General features: G+C 40.3%; 1 protein-coding gene across 1 annotated transcript in view; it reads right to left on the minus strand.

The window, feature by feature from the left end:
- Positions 1-20,294, minus strand: part of Cers6 (ceramide synthase 6) — a 242,045-nt gene that overhangs the window by 25,731 nt on the left and 196,020 nt on the right. Inside the window, exons 7-8 of the mRNA XM_028762983.1 lie at positions 18,124-18,252; positions 15,432-15,538 (exon numbers count right to left, since the gene is read on the minus strand). Coding sequence (XP_028618816.1) covers positions 15,432-15,538; positions 18,124-18,252 — 236 coding nt within the window. The remainder of the gene's footprint in view (positions 1-15,431; positions 15,539-18,123; positions 18,253-20,294) is intronic.

Below are 20,294 nucleotides of genomic sequence, written 5' to 3' on the forward strand. Positions count from 1 at the left end.
AGAGAGGGAAAGAGAGAGAGAGAGAGAGAGAGAGAGAGAGAGAGAGAGAGAGAGAGAGAGAGAGAGAGAAGGGGGTTGGTACTTGGGAGAGATGAAGTGTCTTTCAGTAAGCCAATATTGAATTTTCCATTGTTGGCGCTCAGCCTGTCTCTTGGGAGGCACTTAATTGAATCAGTCTTGAAAGGTTTCCATTGTGTTTTTCCTCAAACCCTCTTATGGATTGCAGACACATTCACAGTGTGCACAGTTCTAGTGAAAGATGCTGGCATCCTATCCCTCAGTCTGGTCTCTGTCACAATTGCTCATGCCTCTGAAGAGGCTGGCATGCTCTCAGGTCAAGAGGAGGTTAAGGCAGACAGGCACGTGAAGCGACGGCTCTTCACAAGGGATGGAGCAAAAGTGTCGGGGCGAAACACGCTGTGCTGTCCGGTCTTTAAACTGCAGCGAAACTGTGAACAAATTGCTGAACACAAGAGCCAGGGTCACATGTCTCTCTGACAAGGAACAGAGGCCAGGAGGCACAACAGACTTCTCCTACTGTTTCTGAGAGCAAGTAAACCTAGAGTAATGGGGACTGACGAGAAAGGGCAGGTACCAGTGCACTGTCACCAGTATGTCTGACATCTTCCTCCTGGCTGTGCTGAGCTGACTTTAAATAAGTATCGTTTCGATCCGAGACCCCATGAGGAGATGGTAGCTAGCAAGGAAAATTCTCAACAAAATGCTGCAGCTGAATTATTCTTAATATTTCCCATCCGAACGCAAACAGCCTCTGACTTTAGCCCTATTCTTTATCTCACTTCACACCCCCATCTAAAGCCTATAGGTGTTTGATAGAGTCTGTACTGAACCACAAGACACAGCGTTATGTGGTACTCTAAGACTTGCGAGCTACTTTTATATGAATTCTTACTTAATATACACCAGATCCCATTTGCGAAAGACATTACTAACTTGCTCATAGTGGAGGTAGCTGAAGTAGGGAGAAAGAGTTATGAGCTAAGTGTACTGAAAACATTACCATCAGAATTAAAACTTGAACTGGACTTTTAATTCCTAGTCTAACATCATTTCCTGGTTAGCTCAATTAAGGTACTTGGAAAAAAAAAGCACCCTTAAGCTACAGGGAAATAGCTTTCAAATATCCTTGGCCAGGATGTGTTCAATGCTGTAACCTAGCAACCATATATGTATCTTCTTTTTTTTTTTTTGAAAATTACATATCCCCTATTCAGTTTCCTTACAGCATTTTTAAGCATAGGTTGGTTTTCCTGATGCTCTTCCCATCCTCTTCTCTTCCACTGTCTCATGTTCTTCAGCAGCCCCCTTTTGCCCTTCCAGCTATCTGCTGCTACTTATGACTTGTTTACTTGTGTGGATATGGGCCTTCCTTGAAGTATGCTCTTCTCAAACTACAAGATCTACAAAGTTGACTGGGTTTCTGTGAGTGAAAACCTAAGGGTATTTAGAAGTAGTCTAAGTGGAGAGGTTGCAGGTTTTGTGATGTTCCCTTTGGTCTGAATAATTTCACCTATGCTTCAACATTAATGTTCTCTTATTGTTGTTTTTGAAATAATAACTTACTATGTAGCCCAGGGTGGCTTGGAACTAACTATGTAGCTTAGGTTGGCCTTAAACTCATAACAGTCCTCCTGCCTCTGCTTCTCTAGTGCTGGAATTATAGGCATGAGCCACCAGGCTCAACAGTGTTTTTGTAACATACTTGATTGCTTTGTTTTTACAAAACACTGAGCTCAGTGTTTGGTTTACTTTGCTTTATTATATCTTTCCTTTTGAGCTGTCAGCCTCGAAAAATGTTTCTCAAGTGGTGTGGTGATAAAAATCTCACCAGCACTTGATGCTGCACCCAGAAATGGCTTTAGTCAGAGTCTTACACTCTTGAAGCCTTGAAGTGGTCTGGTTATAGATATTTTCACAAACTGGAAGAAACAGAATTAGGGTGTCAGCCACCCCCTCCCATCCAGAGAGAACTGTTTCTATATAGACTTTTAGGAGGTTGAAATATCGAAATCTACCATGCCTATATCTAAATGAGTTGGGAATGGGAAGATTTTTGTTAAAAGCATTAGCTGACATTAAGTTGAACCAGTATTGATTCTTTTGAAAAAGCACAGCAGAGCTTCAAAGTCCAGTGTTGTCTTAATAGCCAACATGCCGCAGTTATGGAAGACATATTGGTCTTGGCAAGCAACAGCACACATGCACAGTAAGGAACTGTTTTATATAAGAAGGCATGTGCATAAGGGCTTTGACTTGGGAGTAACTGACTCTTAATTTTTATCTTATAGGCTGTATGTTTTATTTTACTTTTAAAGGACCACTCTGCCTTATGCTTAAGAAGCTGAAATTTCAGTGCCATTTGCTAGGATAGTAATTACACGTAAGTGGGAGAACTTTTTGAAGTCAACAATAAATGTCTGATGCTGTGGAAATCGCAGCTTGACTCCCACGTTCGTTTTGTAGCAGGAGGCATGCAATGAATTGGCCCTTTTGAATTCTTCCCCAAATGTGCTCCAGATGTGTATAGATAGATCACTAAATATAAACTTAATTGCTTTTTTTCATTTCTGTCCCACTGCTAAGCAACTTTTATACCAAAGTGCTTGAGACAGGATAGGTTCTTTATGGTTACTGCTTTTCAGAATAACATTAACTGGGTTTCTCTGAGTGAAAACTTAAGGGTATTTTAGACGAGACCTAAGCAAATATGCTCGCAAATACAGTTTGATTAATGCTGTTGCCGATGCCGACAGATGGGCTCTCAGGGACACACTGGTGTGTTTCTTACATTCATGATGGAGTCATTAACTTTTAATGTAGCAGGATACAAGTCACTCAAACCTACCCTCATGTCACAGCTTTCCATTTGGCATCCTCCAGCTGCAGTACCTGAGACATGCCCAGTGTTTGAGCTGAAGCATGGCCTTCCTGATTGCCAGCCATCATCTTTGCTTCTGTAGGCTGCCAACTTTTAAAACAAGTAAGCTATGTCTATTATCTCTCTTTAACTATCAAGTGCACCTGCTCCCCAAGTCCCCTGCAATCATCATAAATATTTCTTACCAGAACTTCACGATCCCTCTAATTGCCAAACTGTCGGCTCTAGAAACTTAAAAACTAGACCTCTTCCAATCCTTCCATTTATGCGTGAAGAATACACATAAGGTTCCAAAATCAGCAGTGACTACAATGATTTGCCTTGGTTTCCCCTAAAGTATCCAAGCTTTCAATTTGACCGGATGACCAATATGTATGTGATAGGTCTCTCTATATATCAGGTATACATGTATCACACGAGCCTGTCTGCATCGAACAGAAACAAAACAACAGATCATTTTATTTCTGCTCACTGTGGGGATTCGAAAAGCAGGTCAGAGATGAAATAAGTAACGATCCCAGCTGTGAGGGGAGTTACATTTAGAATAAGGCAAACTTTCATTACCTTGGCCAAACCTTTGACATGTGGATAGAAAAAAACATTAGAAACAGAACAAGACAAAGAGATACAGACACAAGATGGTTATCTGATACAGGCAACCGCAATTCCAGACCCCCACACACTATACCTGATAGAGTTCAGTATACCTCATCAGGGGACTGCATGTGGGGAGAGACATGACAATTATAGTGAGATTAGGTAGAAGGGAAGAGACAATTGTAGGGGCATTAGGTAGAAGGCACAGCCTCAGAAGAGAACATCACTGTGGCTTTCAGACTATCACATTGAAACAGGGAGACCAGCTTTATCACAGTAACTCCCAAATCAAGATGCAGAACAGATGCAGAGCTGTTTGGAAAGATAAATCAGCACCAGGCACTGTACACAGTGCTGGGCAAATAGGGAGTGGACAAGGTTCCTGCCTTGCTGGAATTTATTCCTAAATATCAAGGGCTGAAAAAAGAGCTAATGGCCATCAGACACCACCAGGGCAGCACTTCAGCCAGATGCTGTGTGGCTGTCAGAGAGCACAGGACTTCTCTAAGTTTAAATTAGAAAAAATGCGATCATACCACCAGGAAGAGAAGGGTTGGGGGGTGAAGCCCCGTGAATAACTAACTACTTAGCTATCTAAGCTTGGTTACCTCTGTTCTTTTTTCACAGTAGCTTTAACCTATTTCTAGGAGCGACTGTAGGCTTAATGCAAAGAGGAGGGTGCTGACCCTTTTTGCAAAGTGCTGACTTTGCAGATTGTGCTCATAATGTAATGTACCTTTCCGGGAACTGTGGTAATTTCAAGGCCTTCTACACAGAGATGTTTCCAGAGCTTTATACACCCTCAAAATAGAGGGAGTAGGACAAGCTCAAAAGGTACCTTTATGTCAACTTAAAATGTCCTTTGCTTTATCACAGGGCTTGAGCGCAGTAGCACACAACATACAAAACATCCTTCAGTTTCTACCAAAGATGAGGAAAATTTGGTGAGCTAAAATCTCAACTAATGGAAATACACTAATTAATGTATCGAGTAACTATATTTTTTTTATCTTGTTCATTTGTTATTGGTTAAAATGCTTAATAATAAAATCATTTAAAATTAAAATCACTTACTATTTGATGGTTAACACTAATTAAAATATTTTATTATCATTATTAGTGTGTGTGTGTATGTGATGTTAGTGTGTGGCTGTGTGTGCCAGGGCACATGTGTGAAGGCCAGAGAATAATTTGTGAATTCTGTTCTTTCCTTAAACCAGTGGTTCTCAGCCTTCCTAATGCTGCGACCCTTTACGATAGTTCCTCATATTGTGGTGACTCCCAACCACAAAATTATTTTTATTGCTACTTTATGACTGTAATTCTGCTACTGTTAAGAACTGTAATAATGTAAATATCTGTGTTTTCTGACGATCTTAGGCAACCCCTGTGAAAGGGGTCATTCGACTTCCCAAAGTTGTCACAAACCCCATGTTGAGAACTACTGCCTTAAACATTTATGGGGGTTCTAGAGGTCAAGCTCAGGTCTCCAGGCTTGTGTAACCTGCACCTTTACCTGCTGAGCCATCTTGCCAGCCCCTTCAACACCAGTTTTGATTGCAGCTTCTACAGGTGTGGTAGGTAGGAGACTGCAATGAAATAGGAGTGACCCAGCACTTCCTACATGTTATATTGATAAACACTTCCACAGATCATATTATTTGATTAATAGCCACCACTGGGCCATAAAATTACATTTATTCATAGAAATTCCATTTCATTAGCTATTGTTCACCGAATTTATACTTCAATTAAAAAGATAATCTAAAACCCTTAATTCAGATGGTACCTCTTAACTGCTTAGAATCTTAAAACATTTGGGACTATCTCATAAGACTATTCCATGGGCCCTAACAAATGGAACATTGTCAAACCATTTCTCTGGACTTTCTTCTCAGTCCCTTTGGACAAATTTTAATAAATATTTCAGTGAGTTTTACCCAAAACATTTCCTTATAATTATCAAATATATAACTCAGATATCACAACACAATGTGTTACCCACCAACAAATCCCATTGAATATTCACTTATTTCATGACAAATTTATGTTGTGGTATCAGTCAGGACTACAGAGGATATGAAGATGTAGAAGAGACAGGAGTGTGTGAGAATGAAGGGTGGGTTTATAGCTGTTCATTCCAAGGAAGAATGAAGACTAATAGGCTGAGTTGATGCAAGCTGTGCTGAAAGGTCTGGGAGTGGTAACTGATTTGAGGTTAGGCACCTGCCACTAAGCTAAGTGCCTGGGAAGGATGGAGGAAGGGAACATATGCGTCATCAGTTCTGTGTTGTGAGTGTTGTAAAATACACTGCCATGTTGACAAAAGTCACTACGGGCCTGGGGAGTATACCTTCCCTTTGTGCTGCCACAGTATTAAGAATAACATCCATATCTGTTTCTGCTGAAGGTAGATATAACTGGACAGAGAATATCTGGAGGCTAAATGCATTTAGTATGTCACTTCCCCAACCGTCTTATCTTACTGGAATTCTGAACTCCTACTCTGATTCCAAGTCAAAATCTTAATGGCCAAGTCAAAGAGCTGGCAAGAGTCTTCTTCAAAGAACTGGATGATATGGTGCTGTGCTTGTGATCACTCCCTAACTACCCAACAATGACATGGCAGCAGAAAGCAGCCATAGACAGCACATGATTGATGGGCAAGGCTGTGTGTCAATAAAACTTTATTTATAAAAACGGGATGTCTGATGTCCTGTCCTACAATCTGTAGTTGTGGATTTTTGGTTTAGCCTGTCAATTGTGGGAGTAAATTAAAATAGCAGTGAGACAAAGTCTCTCAGCACACAGCACTTGTGTCCAACTGACTCCTGGACAAGGCACTATCAGACATGCATGTTATTAAAAAGCATGCCAAGTTACCTATCTACCAAAGTATTTCTAGGCTTCATCCTTATCTTTCCCATCCATTGAACACAGAACAACACCAATACAAATTTGAGAGTACAGTTATCAAGGGTTTTCAGGAGCGAGAGGATAAGCTTTTCCAAATTTGTGAACTGAGACTAATCTGCTTCTTATCAGCTATTCAGAAAATCATGTAAGCCATGCTCCTTTGAGAGATATATTTTCAGAAATGAATCAAAGAAAAAAATGCTTCCGTGCCACTACACATTTGGATGAGTTTCAAATCTTATAAAAGAAAATGGCGAAACACCAACAGGAAGTAGCAGCTTTTGAAGGCAAATGTTTCTGCTGCATCGATCCTGAGGGTGCACGATGATGAAAATTTTCCTAGAACTGAGGGTTGGCTATCTGGGATGTACGTTGGGATATATACCTCATCCAGGCCAGGCAGGTCTTGGCAGCAGTGCAGGCTCATTCTTGGCTGAATAATGAACACAAATCTGAGACTTAACAAGGAAAGAAGTCACCTAACACACACCTGCTGACTTTGTGAGAGTCTGTGGACAGCAATAGTGATGTGTCTTGAGTTAGGTCCACTGGGATCTGGGAGAGGAATGCAACCACATTCTCACTGAGTTCTGAGAGAAGATGTGACTGAAACAAGACAGTATGGGTATCTATGGGTATCAGGTCTCGGCAAAGTGTTTCAGAAGTTTATTTCAAAGGCACTTATGGTTCGTTAGCTATAAAAGAAAATCAAGCGCTATTAAAAACATACCAAGTTGGCATATTGCTGGGCAATAATGGGACTTTCCATCTTAACAGTGACGTCATTTGAAAAATGCTTCCTATTTAGATGATATATTTACAAAGCACCACTGGAAACAACATTTCCCTCACTCTCTAGCTTTTCTGATGAGAGAGGCACTCACTATTTAACTGTTGAAGCGAAGACACACAGAATCCATATGCCTGGTCTTCTGACACATAAGCAGGAGGAATACAACTCAAGGCAAATAGTTTCCCTCTTAGCTGCACCACGTTACTGTTCTTTCAGAGTCCTTCTGGATCTCCTTTTTGCATTACTTTCATTCTAATTTGTGAGTAGACAGTGATACTGCTTTTTAAAAAAATATGACTTGATGGCTGAGGCAGAATGACAGGAGATTACCTTTAAATGACATTTTATTTGTCAAATATTCAAAAGGCATAGCTTTCTCAGTGGCCGTAAAGAAGACAATATTCTATTGCAGAAAGAAAAAAAATGGAAAATAGTAAGGTTGGCTGAACTGATATTAGGAGATCAGAGTCAGAGAGCTTAGGTGAATCACCGGAGAAATAATTCAAGTTTCTCTGTACGTACAAATGTCACAAAGCTCAGGGAGATCAACTAAGCAAAGAGTTGTGAAATCATTTAGAATTAAAGTGTCATTCTGAGCGAGGCATTATACCAGGTGCTGTCATGAGACTGAGCACAGCCTACTCCATGCCAAATTGAGATTATAGTTTTGTAAAACCTGAGAAGTTGTAGGAACTTGTTGGTTGCCCAGAAATAGAGTTCAGGAAAAAGGAGGGGATCAACAGAAAGGGTTATAGCTTCTATTGATGGGTGGGCTTAGTCTAAAATGCATCAAATTACTGAGTGTACAACTACAAGACTAGAGTACACGTATTTTTGAGACAAGGGAACACAAGCAGATATAATTTACTAAACTTTATGAAAGTGGTGCTATTAAATTAATAGCTGTTTCTGAATGATGACCCTATTATAACGAACATTTGTTATCTGGGCCACTGGTGATTATTAGTTTGATGGTAGTAATACAGCAAGTATTCAGTATGTATTTTTGGGGTGTTGGAATACTTATTGCAATGTGAAGTATTTCAAAGCATATAATTACTGGACCTTGTCTAAATTCAGTCCTGATTATATACAAAGTCATAAGAATGTATTCAGAAGAGGTAAAAATATAGAAGTCTTTCTAAGCGTAATAATCTTGGAGGTTCCTAAATTATAGATACCATTTAATAAAGGAGAAATCAAACTATTCATGAACGTATTAGAAGGTAAAACCTACATGATAAATCCTGAACCATTCCACAAATGGTTTGATAGAATCAGTAAAGTATAAAGCACTTGCATAGCTCTCCTATCCTTAAGCTTAGTCACAACCGCGGAAGCACTACAGAGCCAAGTTGTTACTGAGAATGGAAAATGAAGGCCAATTATTCTGGCCTCCTGGATGCTCATATTACGATCTTACAACTCCAGGGTTTTGTGTTCACAAAATTGCAAGATAGTGTATTATTAGCAGAGTACACGAGCTGTATAATTGAAGAAGTCCATGATTCTGTGAACTAGGTCATTTCAGTGTCATCCTATGCATGCTATCGCCCCAAGACCATTACTTTGAAATAATGATGTATTGCTAATTTAAATACTACGGAAACTTAACATTTTGAAAAGCTGACATAACTTGCATAGAGTTGACACAATACAATTCAGAATCAGAGAAGAATATCTTGAAAACTACGGAAGAAGGGACTGGAAGAATTTATAATATTTATCTTGATGACTCTAGGAAGGAGGGCTGTAGGGATTTTTCCTGTTGTTGGTTATAGTGAGCTATTCATTGGTCTGTGGTATAGAACAGGAGTCAGGGTCAGAAGTACAGAAAGCTAGGGTGTAAACACTGCAGGGTAGACATGAAGGACACTCCTTTTACAGGATCTCCCTATTAATTATCCATGCAGTTGCTAAATTATCTGACAGTTACAGTTGCTTGTGAAATTAGAATTTTCTCATCTCTCCATCCTGCAGACTGGAAAAAATAAAAGTCCCTCCGTGGGCTGCTGGGGTGGGATTTTGTGTTCTGTGGAGATTGTGACTAGGAAGAATGTCACTTTAACACCCCCCCTCCAAAGCAGACTGGCTGGTGGGTAGGGCCAAAGGTTGTACACAGTGGATATAAAAGTTTCACTTTTGAAGCTGGGCAGTGGTGGCACACACCATTAATCCCAGCACTTGGGAGGCAGAGGCAGGCGGATTTCTGAGTTTGAGGCCAGCCTGGTCTACAGAGTGAGTTCCAGGACAGCCAAGGCTACACAGAGAAACCCTGTCTCAAAAAACCAAAAAAAAAAAAAAGTTTCACTTTTGGGAGTGCATCATGTTCTGGGAACAGCAAGACAAGAGGGTGTCTACAGTAAAACAATACTAGACCATGATGTCATTGGGAAGGCACCATGGGGAGAGAATTCCTCTCCTGACCTGTGTGGGGTGGGACTGGAATGTGGCCCAGATATCCCCTGAATAGAAATCATCATCAGTTCCTTGGACAGTATTTCTGCTCTGAGAGAGGAGGATAGGACATATTAATGCATCTGTAGTCCTTGGCTCATTAAGTTACACAGTTCTCTGATAGGACAGATGAGTCATTTTGGATAAGATGGCAAAAATCTTATCCAAACTCTAAGAGGCAGAAATGAAGTCAAGTCAGTTAAGTATAGGGCAGGAAATGAGGACAGTGACAAAAAATATTTGGTTCCACTGACATGACAATGACATCACAGTAGAAGCAACAGCCCATTAAGGAATGGTGTGGCTGGTGTAACATAACCAACTCCCACCACGATAGAAAGACATCCCAATTAAAAGTGAATAAAAGATTTGAAAGGAAATCAAAGCTGTAACAGGACTGCACTTCATCCCCCTCAGAACAACTATAATAAGAAAGATAGACAACAAATCTTGGTAAAGATTATAGAGAAGGTAGAACCTTCATGCATAGCTGGAAAGAAACGTGAAATGGTGCTACATAGACAATAAGAAAACACGAAAGTAACACTGGAAGCAGAAGTAAAGAATAGAACAAGCCCGGTCAAGAGAATCCAGAAAGAATCTAACTAAGCTATAGTTTAATGAAAACCACAACTAAGAAAACAAACCAGTTAAAAAACATCAAAATGACTGCAATCTACACAAACCTTTCAATAATAAATCTACATATTTATGGCCTAAACTCTCTAACAGATAAAGAAAATCTTATCTGTGGTCTATTGGAAGGTCATCTTATACTGGTACAATATCGGCACAAATGTTATGATAGTAACCAATAGTAGCTTAAAACTGCATTTAAGGCTCACACTCCATGAGATGGAACCCGCTGTACCTGACATTGCTAAAGTAGCCAAGAACCTGGGACTAGGTAAGTTGTGTGCCCTAGGGAAACCTACTACTGTTATTCTGTTAAGGCAACATAGCAATAAAATACCCAAGGTGCGTTGCTCAACCCTCATCAGAGAAGCTTCAGAGGCCCACAGATGGACAATGTACATAATTCTGGGAGAGACTCTGGAGCACTCACTCTAAATGAGATGTCGTTATTACACGACCTCCCCCCGATCCCCAGACACTTTAAGGCTTAGTTATCTATGTGCAAGAAGAGGGGGAAATAGTCAAAGAGTCAGAAGTGGTGGATGACTCTAAGGAAACAGCATCCTCCAGACCTCAAGAGAACTGATACACACATGAACTCACAAAGACTGTGACAGCACGTGTAGGACCTGCATAGGCTCAAATCAGATAAAATACCAGCACTAAGAAAGAGAGATGGGCATAAAGTCCCATCCCTACTCAAAATGCTATTTGCAATTGATACCTACTGAGAAAGAGAAAATGTGTTTTCCTCTAATGGAGTGTCACTGGATATATCAATCACACAGCAGGGTAGACTAACACAAAAATAACCCAATGGGTATTTCTGTATACATTTTGTGTTGTTTTCTTTTGGTGTTTTGTGTTACTTTTTTTAGGTTTTGATTTTTCATATTTTCAGACAGACAGAGAAAGGGAGGAGGGGAAAGGGGGGAAGAGGCAGAGGAAGAGGAAGAGGGGGAGGGAGCATACACTAGAGAGAACACTTAAGATGGGTGGGGAGGGAGATGGGGAGGATTTGAGGAAGGGGAAGGAATATGATCAAAATAAATTGTATGAGGGGTTGGAGAGATGGCTCAGTGGTTAAGAACACTGACTGCTCTTCCAAAAGTCCTGAGTTCAATTCCCAGCAACCACATGGTGGCTAACATCATCTGTAATAGGATCTCATGCCCTCTTCTGGTGTGTCTGAAGAAAGAAATTGTGTACTCACACACATAATATAGATAAAGCTAGAAAAATGTATGAAACATATATGCACCATACTGTGCTGCACACAATTTCATAAATAGCATATGAATATAATTAAGACAGAGATTAACACAAACCAATGAATAGGAGGTAATTTCAGTACCCCACTTTCTCCAATAAATAGGCCATCTGTACAAAAAATAAGCAGAGAATCCTGAGAATTAATGGCATTTTACATCAAATGGATCTAACAGCTTTCTCAGAATGCTCCATCCAAGCACTACCAATTAGATATTCTACGCAGCAGGCCATGGAAGTTTCTCTACACTAGACCACATGCAGGGCAGCAAGCCTTATGAAAACAGAAGAATTGTAATAAACTCATGTATGCCATCTGACCCCCTTAGTACAACTTTCAGTGTGTCTCAGAGGCTTCATTCTGATGCATTCTCGTTTTACATTTTGTTCCAGGAGTCTGAACCAAGCAGGTTGGGTCTGAACTTGGGTCCTCTAATCTGTCTCTCAGCTAGTTGGGATTACAGAAGTACATCATCATCTCTACCTTCCTGTTCTCTACAGTTTTCCTTCTATATGTACAAGAGGTGTCTATGACAATAGAGCCATCCTGATTTACACAGGACTTTGAATACAGTCTTTTGTATTCTGTAGAAAAATATAAAGAAGCAAGAGGCCAAAATAATGTATCTCGGAAGCCTTCATAGTGTGGTGAAAAATCACATGCACTAAGTTGTTGGGTATTGAGTTAACTAAAGAAATCCTTCTGTAGTCAACGTTTGTCTTCAGTGAGTCAGAAGAAGCAACACAAATTTGGAAGGGTCAGAATATGGTTTAATTCGGAGGACACGGTTGGGCTAGTATGGTATCCAAAAACAGCAGAGCAAACTCCGAGGGGGACAGATGCAGGCTATGTAATTGAGAATGCAAATATGCCACACTGAAAAGTAAACTGTACAGTACGATTTGACCTTAGGAGAGGGGGAAGGGTTCAGCTGGATAGCACCCCCACCAGGCAAGGTGTATGTCATCTTAAAGTTCATGCCATGGCGTGAGGCGGGTGTGCCAAATAGTATGTGCTGCTATTTCTCATGCTGAGGTTGGAAGATCATGGCAGGAGAAATGCTGGGAAACAAATGAAGGAAAATGACACATAGGAGTAGCTGAAGGAATTACAGATGCCTTCTGCAGAAGATGTGCTAGGAACCTGCACACCCTGGAGCGTTTCTACTTGAGGTAGTATGTATTCTTTTTTTTTTTTTTTTTTAGGTTTTTTGAGACAAGGTTTCTCTGTGTAGCCCTGGCTGTCCTGGAACTCACTCTGTAGACCAGGCTGGACTCAAACTCAGAAATCCGCCTGCCTCTGCCTCCCAAGTGCTGGGATTAAAGGTGTGCGCCACCACTGCCCGGCAGTAGTATGTATTCTTATTCTGCTTTCCACAGGCAATTATCTGAGCAAAGGAAGGAATCACAGGTACCAGAAAATGATGAAACCACTGTACCTCCACCCAGGAAGCATTGCATAATGCTCTCACACAACAGATTTCACAGAGAGTTTAGGAATCCTTGGCTTAGAAGTAATAAGACAGACCCAGATGTCATCTTATAGAAGAAAGCAGTCCCCACCCCCACCCCCCATGTCAAAAACAATGCTCCTGACTTGGAACACTGAATTTATCATGAGCAGAGGGAGGTAGGAGGAGTCTCTAGATGATAGCTGGGACGGTCTTTCTTCAAGCTGTGCTTTCCTAATTCCAAAGGAGTTTTAAAATAAATTTCACAATATCAAATATTTAAAGGACTCTTTGCTATTGCTCTTTCCATGAAAGGGTTAAATAACAACGATGTCCATTACACTGTAGCAACTGATGGCAGGACCAAAGAGATGATCAAGGTGCCAATCTGACTTCCTGGATGTATCTGAAAAGATTTCTCTTTACTAACTAATGGTAGTAAGCATACGATTATTATATTATAAGAGATAGAAAAGTGTTTTCCATAAGTTGCTTTTCAAAAGCAACTCAGCTACAGCAAAGGGCACAGATGCAGGAACACCAAGGTATTTGCAAGGCGTTTCTGCTCAGTCACAGAAACTTTCTAAGGTCATCCTAGCAGGTGCACCATGAGTGCTCTCAATGACAATGGGACAGGAACTTTTTTGTTTTGTAGACCTATGTTCACCAATGCCTAAACCTTAAGAGCATTTGTATGTTAGCTGGTGAGAAGAAAGGCAAGCATAGCTCTATCTTAACTCTCTCTAAAAGGAAAGCAGTAAATCAAATTACATGGGTGATGCCTATTTTTTTAAGAGTCAGATTCTTAGTAATCTGAAAATGCCTTCTATTGCTCTGAGAAGTCATCCTTAAGTTTTGTTTGAATTTCTTGTTTAAACTCTTATGACTAGTTATGGTAATGATTTTGAAAGACCTTCAACCCTGAAATAATTAGACATATCATATTTAAAATTACTTCAGTGTTCCCCCTCTACATTTATACTCAATTATAATAATGTTTTAGTAAATGTCTGTTGCCAACACAAGGCACTGTTGCTTGAAAATGATTAACCTAAGTGTCCAAAGGGCTGTGAACCTCAAGGAGAAGGCATATGTGTCTGCCTTGTGGATGAAATAGTGTGTGTGGGTGTGTCAGTAATTCATTAATTCTAATGATACACCGACTTCCTAGAGGCCCCAGCTTTCTGGCTGCTAGTCTTCTGAGGAGCACTAGTGCATCTTCAAGTAGTGCTACGTCTTTATGTTCCTACTTTATCCACTTTCTCTGGCTCAAACTTCCCATCCAAATTGTCCTTTCAAAATGGAGAGGAATAATCTACCATAAGTGGTAGATTTAAAGTGACATGGAAGCTTCATTTTTCCCACCTCCAATTCAAGTAATGGGAAATTGGCAATAGACCTATAGAAATGTCTGTCAGATGCCAACATTCTGCTATGCCTTTTCCTTAGTTCTTAACAAGGCAAAAGTCATGCAGACATTAAAGAGCCGCAGAGAATTTTGGGGTTATTTTAAAGGTATAGTTTCCATTTCCCTTTAGCTATAAACACAAGCTGATGAAGGGACTTATTTTGGACAGTGTTTTTCACACTTTTATGTCACACACAATCAACATGGAGATTTAAGACGACATAAATAATCTGGCCTTATCTGTAGACTTTCTGATTTACTGGGTTGAAGCAGGACCCAGGAATCTTTGAGTGTTTCTCTTGAGTTCCCAGGCAATGCTGCTTCTGGCCTATGGCTACAGGACCATGCTTCCTTTCTTAGACCTCCACAGCTGAGGTTCTTAGGTCATGTTCTAGACTAGTGTCTGAAAGAGAAGTGAGTTATGCGGCACAATGTACTGGTAAAGATGTCCATGACCATACCACCCTTAAACCCATCTGATCTCATCAAAATAATAGTAAAGTATATAACTCTCCTGAAGGAAGCAATCACATGCTGTGTGTGTGGTATGTTCATATGTGTTTGTTGGTATACATATGTGCATATGTGTAGTGCCATCCATTTATGCGTATGTCTGGGCGAGCCATTTGACAACACTGGGTATCATTTTTAAAAATGCCATCTATATCCTTTGAGATAAGGTATCTGACTGGTTTGGCACTCATCAATAGGCCTACGCTGGCCAGCTAGGGACCCCCCCCCCCCCAGGGACCCTTCTGCTTCCATCCCCTCAGTGATAGAATTACAAGAATGTGTTACCATGGGTGATGGGGACTAAGCTCAGGTCCTCACACTTACACTGTGCCAACAGAAGTATTTCCCCTGCACCACTGAGCTGTTCCTTCAGTTGCTCTTCTAGGCTTTAACCTTCTCATGAAAGATTTAGAATATAATTTTAGGCTAAGGGTGTCTGCAACGTTTCCTTGGAGGGGTTACCTTTATCAGAAAGAAGACCACCATACTCACCAGAGAGGAAATATGCCCAGGCGTGTGGTAATAAAAACCACAGCGAACATGACAAACAGGAGATCACACATTTTCTGAAATTTGGCGTAATTTGCCATTTTGGCAGCCTATAAGAGGAAGAAGTGCAACTCGTTCAGTTAAACTGATCAGAAAAGTTTCCTTCAGTGTGCATGAGCCCCCAGTGAAGCATAGCCTACCACATGCATAAGAATGCCTGCTACTGAAAAATGGCACATGCCATACACTGGCATTTATAAATTACTCAAAAGTTTAGTGAAATGTAGCATCAACCATACATATATTACAACTGTCATAGAATTAATAAAAATACTTACTAACCCGAACAATTCAATTATCTGGCTGATGTTAGGAAAAGAAAGGACAGGTAAGAAACTTTCTTGCATTATATTTTGATGTTAGCAAGCCAGAGATATCAGGACGGAAATCACATAACAGGTCAATGTAAAGTCTTCACTGCACTCTGAATGCCAAGGCCACAGGCTACAGCTTTCCCACATTGGTCTTCCTTCTACTTTGAGGTTTGTGTTTCCTTCCTTCCATGTTTTCTCTTTTCCTTCCTTCCTTCCTTCCTTCCTTCCTTCCTTCCTTCCTTCCTTCCTTCCTTCCTCCCTCCCTCCCCCATCCACCCCCTTCTTTTGAGATAGGGTTTCTCTGTGTAGTCCTGGATGTCCTGGAACTTGCTCTGTAGACAATGCTAGCCTCAAACTCAGAGATCCATCTGCCTCAGCCTCCCAAGTGCTGGGATTAAAGGCGTGTGTCACCATGCTTTTCTGGGTCTGTGCTTTTTTTCTTTTTAAAAAAACAATCATAGAGGTGCTTTGAAAAGATGAATTCCCAAGCTTATTATTAAAAACTCTGAGATGAAGACAGTGTCATGCCTATTCTATATCAGTGACTCTATTTCCATAGGATTTATAGCCTCATTACAGGCTCATTTTCTAGCTGAAATTTACTAATCCTCTGATGTCTGCAGGAAATACTTCCATGGTTGATGGCAGCCATTTCAGTGGGAGGTAACCACACTGCTTCCTCGGATGTCGCTTCTTAAGGCGACTCTCAGGATGAGCACGTGGGCTGGGAAGTGAACTTTTTCTTCCCCGTTTCTTGAAGTTATGCAGAGTCCACAGCACTTATACACTATTGGAAACTGTAGATCTCTTCTGCAACACAAGATTACTTTCCATGTTTCGGAAAATTAATTACTGGAAAAGATGTTGATAGCGTCCTTAGAGGTATTCATATTCATTTGGCAGTGCTAAGCAGTGCACAAAGCTATGAGATCAATGTGTCTTAAGAGGAAATATCCATCACCTGAGTGGAAGTCAAGATTATGAGCTTTTAATTTCATGAATAATTGAAGTGTAACACTGTGAATTACATCCAAAGAAAAGTACTTTCAGCCTTCTTCTGGCTAGGTATCACCAATACACCCCTTTTCTTTGATGTTCCATCAGAAGCAACAGATAAGTAGTGGCAGCAAACTTGCTGGAGATAAATGTGCTGTAAACACTATTTTGTGATTTCACTAACTGGACATTTCCAAGCATTATCTATGATGTCAAAAAGAATCCTGGTTATGAAAATCTTTTGCTTTTAAGCCACATATTTGTATTATTGGATTAGCTATCTTTTCTGGATGAAAGTGGTGGACGATAATTCAACAAGTATCTCCTCTATCACAACTCTAGCCAAACTGCATGCCAGAGATTTCCACAGGAATTAATGCTGGCTCAAGGTCTAGGATTGATTTTTACACGTAGGCTGCAGCATAAATCTCCACTTCTAAGCATACAATGGATACAATCAAATTATAACAGAATTTCAGAGGACTTCCTGCCTATTACATAATTTCTCCTTTTAAAAACATGCTGAATTAAGTTCAGCTTGAGTCACATAACAGTCATGACCACAAACTCTCTTCTGACTTATGACTACTTTAGTTTCATAACCTTCAGGGGACCAGAATTTTTGATGAGGTTTTACATTCAGTTCAAATTTTGACTTACCACCTCTATGAAAGATTAACTGTGTGCATCTGTGCCTCTGATTGCAATAACAGATTATGACTGAAGATTCTTCTTAGCAATGGAAACATGACACAGCAGGGGGAAGAAAAGGGTGACTCCAAGAGCCAATTCTATGCAAACTCTACTTGTTTGAGTTTATCTTGGCATAAAGTAAAAAGATTTATTTATGCATATAACATTGAGTTTAACTCTGAAAGTAGTAAATTCTTTACATACCTTTGGTATACAATTTACAATTCTTATGTTCCTTTTACTCTTAAAAACCACTATGAAAATATCTATACTGGTAACAAAAAACAAACTGCTTAATTGTATTGTGAGACTAAACTGGCTATAAGCAGTTTTCAGATAAATCAGTGTGACTCTCAGAAAATCTATTAAAACAATGATTTTTCTGTTAAATAATCAACTATTCAAATGTGGACTGGTCAAAGCTTCCAGTTTCCCATTAGCCAATGATGCTAACAAAGCTCACTTTGGACACACATTTTCATGGTAATCTAAAGTCTCAGATTTTTCAATTTAACCCACTAAGCAACAGCTAGCAGTTTCAAAGCACCATCCACTACACCACAGGACATCTGGTCCGGGGACTTTGTGAGTTCTGGACTTTGTCTTCCTCAAGATGAAAGGAAAAGGTTTACCTCTAGCAGAGCATCGGCTGAGTCGTGAAGACAGAGGACCAGGGTTCCTACTCGGGCCATGTTGTTGACATATGAAAAGGTTATTAAGAAAATTGTTGCAAGGTGATGCAGGAACATAATGCCGAAGTCCTCAAGGAAGAAAAAACAAAATACAGTAAGTGTTCAGCAACATCTTGGTATTCCACCCCATTTATTTATTCTTGAAGCCAGAACATGGGGAGGATCTCCACAACCATAGCATTGGTGTACTTTGGTGGTTAAGATACAATTCCTGCCCCTTTGGGATTTCTCATTTCTAGGGGGAGATACACAAATCACCAGTCCATGGAGAATGAGGTTCAACACTGTAGTGAGTCATATCACAAGAGGAGGAATTGCTACAGAATTTCAAGCAAAGAAAAGCACTACTTAGACTTGATTTTTGCTTTGTCATGTTTAAGTGTCCCACAAAGGGCATCACATCCACTTGGAGTTGGTGTTAACAGCAGTTATGACCCATCTGACATGGGTGCTGGGAACCAAACTCAGGTCCCCTGGAAGAACAAGTAGTAAGCTAGTTCTCTTAACCCCTGGGTCAGCGCTCCAGCTCTAACTACCACTACTTAGAAAAAAAAATTTCTTGTGAACAGAAAGTAATCGTTCTATTGTTCATTGGTAGCCAACATCTGTGCTGATAGAATAAAGGCAGGTTAAGAAGTTAATGATAAAATTCTTTCTGTGGCTTCAGAGGTGACTTGCTTATGGCACTAGAGTAGCCATAGAGTATTTGCAGGTACTCCTCAGGGTAAGGTCACATGGTTATTTTGTATTTTACCAATGCCTTTACCTCCTTGCACCTTCTAGTGAGACTACTTTCTAGTTGGTTCTGAGAATGAATATGGTCTGCAGTGCTTAGGTTTGAGTTTTTCTGACATAGAGGCAAAGACATCTAACTTAGACACAGCCTCAACTTTCAGATGTAAACTCTCATCTTTTGCTCCTGGGGAACATGGCAGCCCTCAGTCTTCTCTAGAGCTGCTTTGTTCTTTTCCCTCTGAGACAACTTTGCATCCAGGGGTGCTGACACTTGGTCTCCTACTTACTTACCAGTCCTGGTCCCACAGACATCTTTTCTACAACTCAAGAAATTATCTATTCCTAAATTCTAGTCTCTAGTTTAACTGAGTTAAACAACTGATTTTTAGACATGCCTCACTCCCAGTTAAATCAATCTCTATTTCAACATAAAAATTCAAGAAAGTTATGACTAGGAACTCACAACATGATGATTCCCAAAGACTTTCTGACTCTTACTTAGTTTAATTACGATGTGCACACTCCATGAGAGGCAACTTGCAATGTAGGTTCTAGCTCAGAAGCTTTGTAATTTCTGGCAAAGGCATCAACTTCCTCATTTGCAATTCAGATGCTGGATTAGATCTTTTTTTAGCTGTCAATTCTATAACTCTCATCTTAGTAGCTCCAGTGATTGACCCCTGAAGTCTTTAAGCAACTAATTTCAGACCTGTCTAACTTAGAGATTTAAGAAAGTATACCCACTCAGGCTTAGCAGGCAAAAGCATGCATCAACTCGTCAAATGCCCCCAATCTTCCCTCTAGTTTACAGAACAGGAGCCGTTGGTGTCACTATGTTTCTCATTTTGAAAAGTCACCCTTGACACCTCTAATACTTTTACGAGCTTTTTTTTTTTTTTACGAGGTTAGATAATTAGTAACTAAAACACAATGATGTATTTTCAATTGACTCAGTCTCTAAACTAGTGGTCCAGCACTGACAGTGGCCACCAGTGGCAGGAAAACAGTCTGTCTGGCCTCAGTTAATGCTTCAGCCCACAGCAGAACAAATTCATGCCACCTGCTAACCCAGGCCACCCCCTGCCCCTTTCCTCAGACCCAGCAGGGCCTTATGTTATTTCTTAGCTTATAGACAGACAAGAAATGATGACCACACTTGAGTTGTGTGAGGAATTGTATGCAGGCACAACGTAGCTCTTCTAGAAGCTACTGAAACTCTAACAGGCTGATGATGCCCAAAGCCCTCTGGCAGACAATACAAACTGCTCTGCTGCTGTTTTCCAATGAAAGATGAATTTGGTTCCCCGTGACCTGGAGAATGGTGTTTTACCACACATAGCACTTCAGAACAACAGCTGAGCTGAAGTAGCCCTAAC

The sequence above is a fragment of the Grammomys surdaster genome, unplaced genomic scaffold, assembly GCF_004785775.1.
Source record: "Grammomys surdaster isolate TR1022 unplaced genomic scaffold, NIH_TR_1.0 136, whole genome shotgun sequence".
Classification (NCBI taxonomy): domain Eukaryota; kingdom Metazoa; phylum Chordata; class Mammalia; order Rodentia; family Muridae; genus Grammomys; species Grammomys surdaster.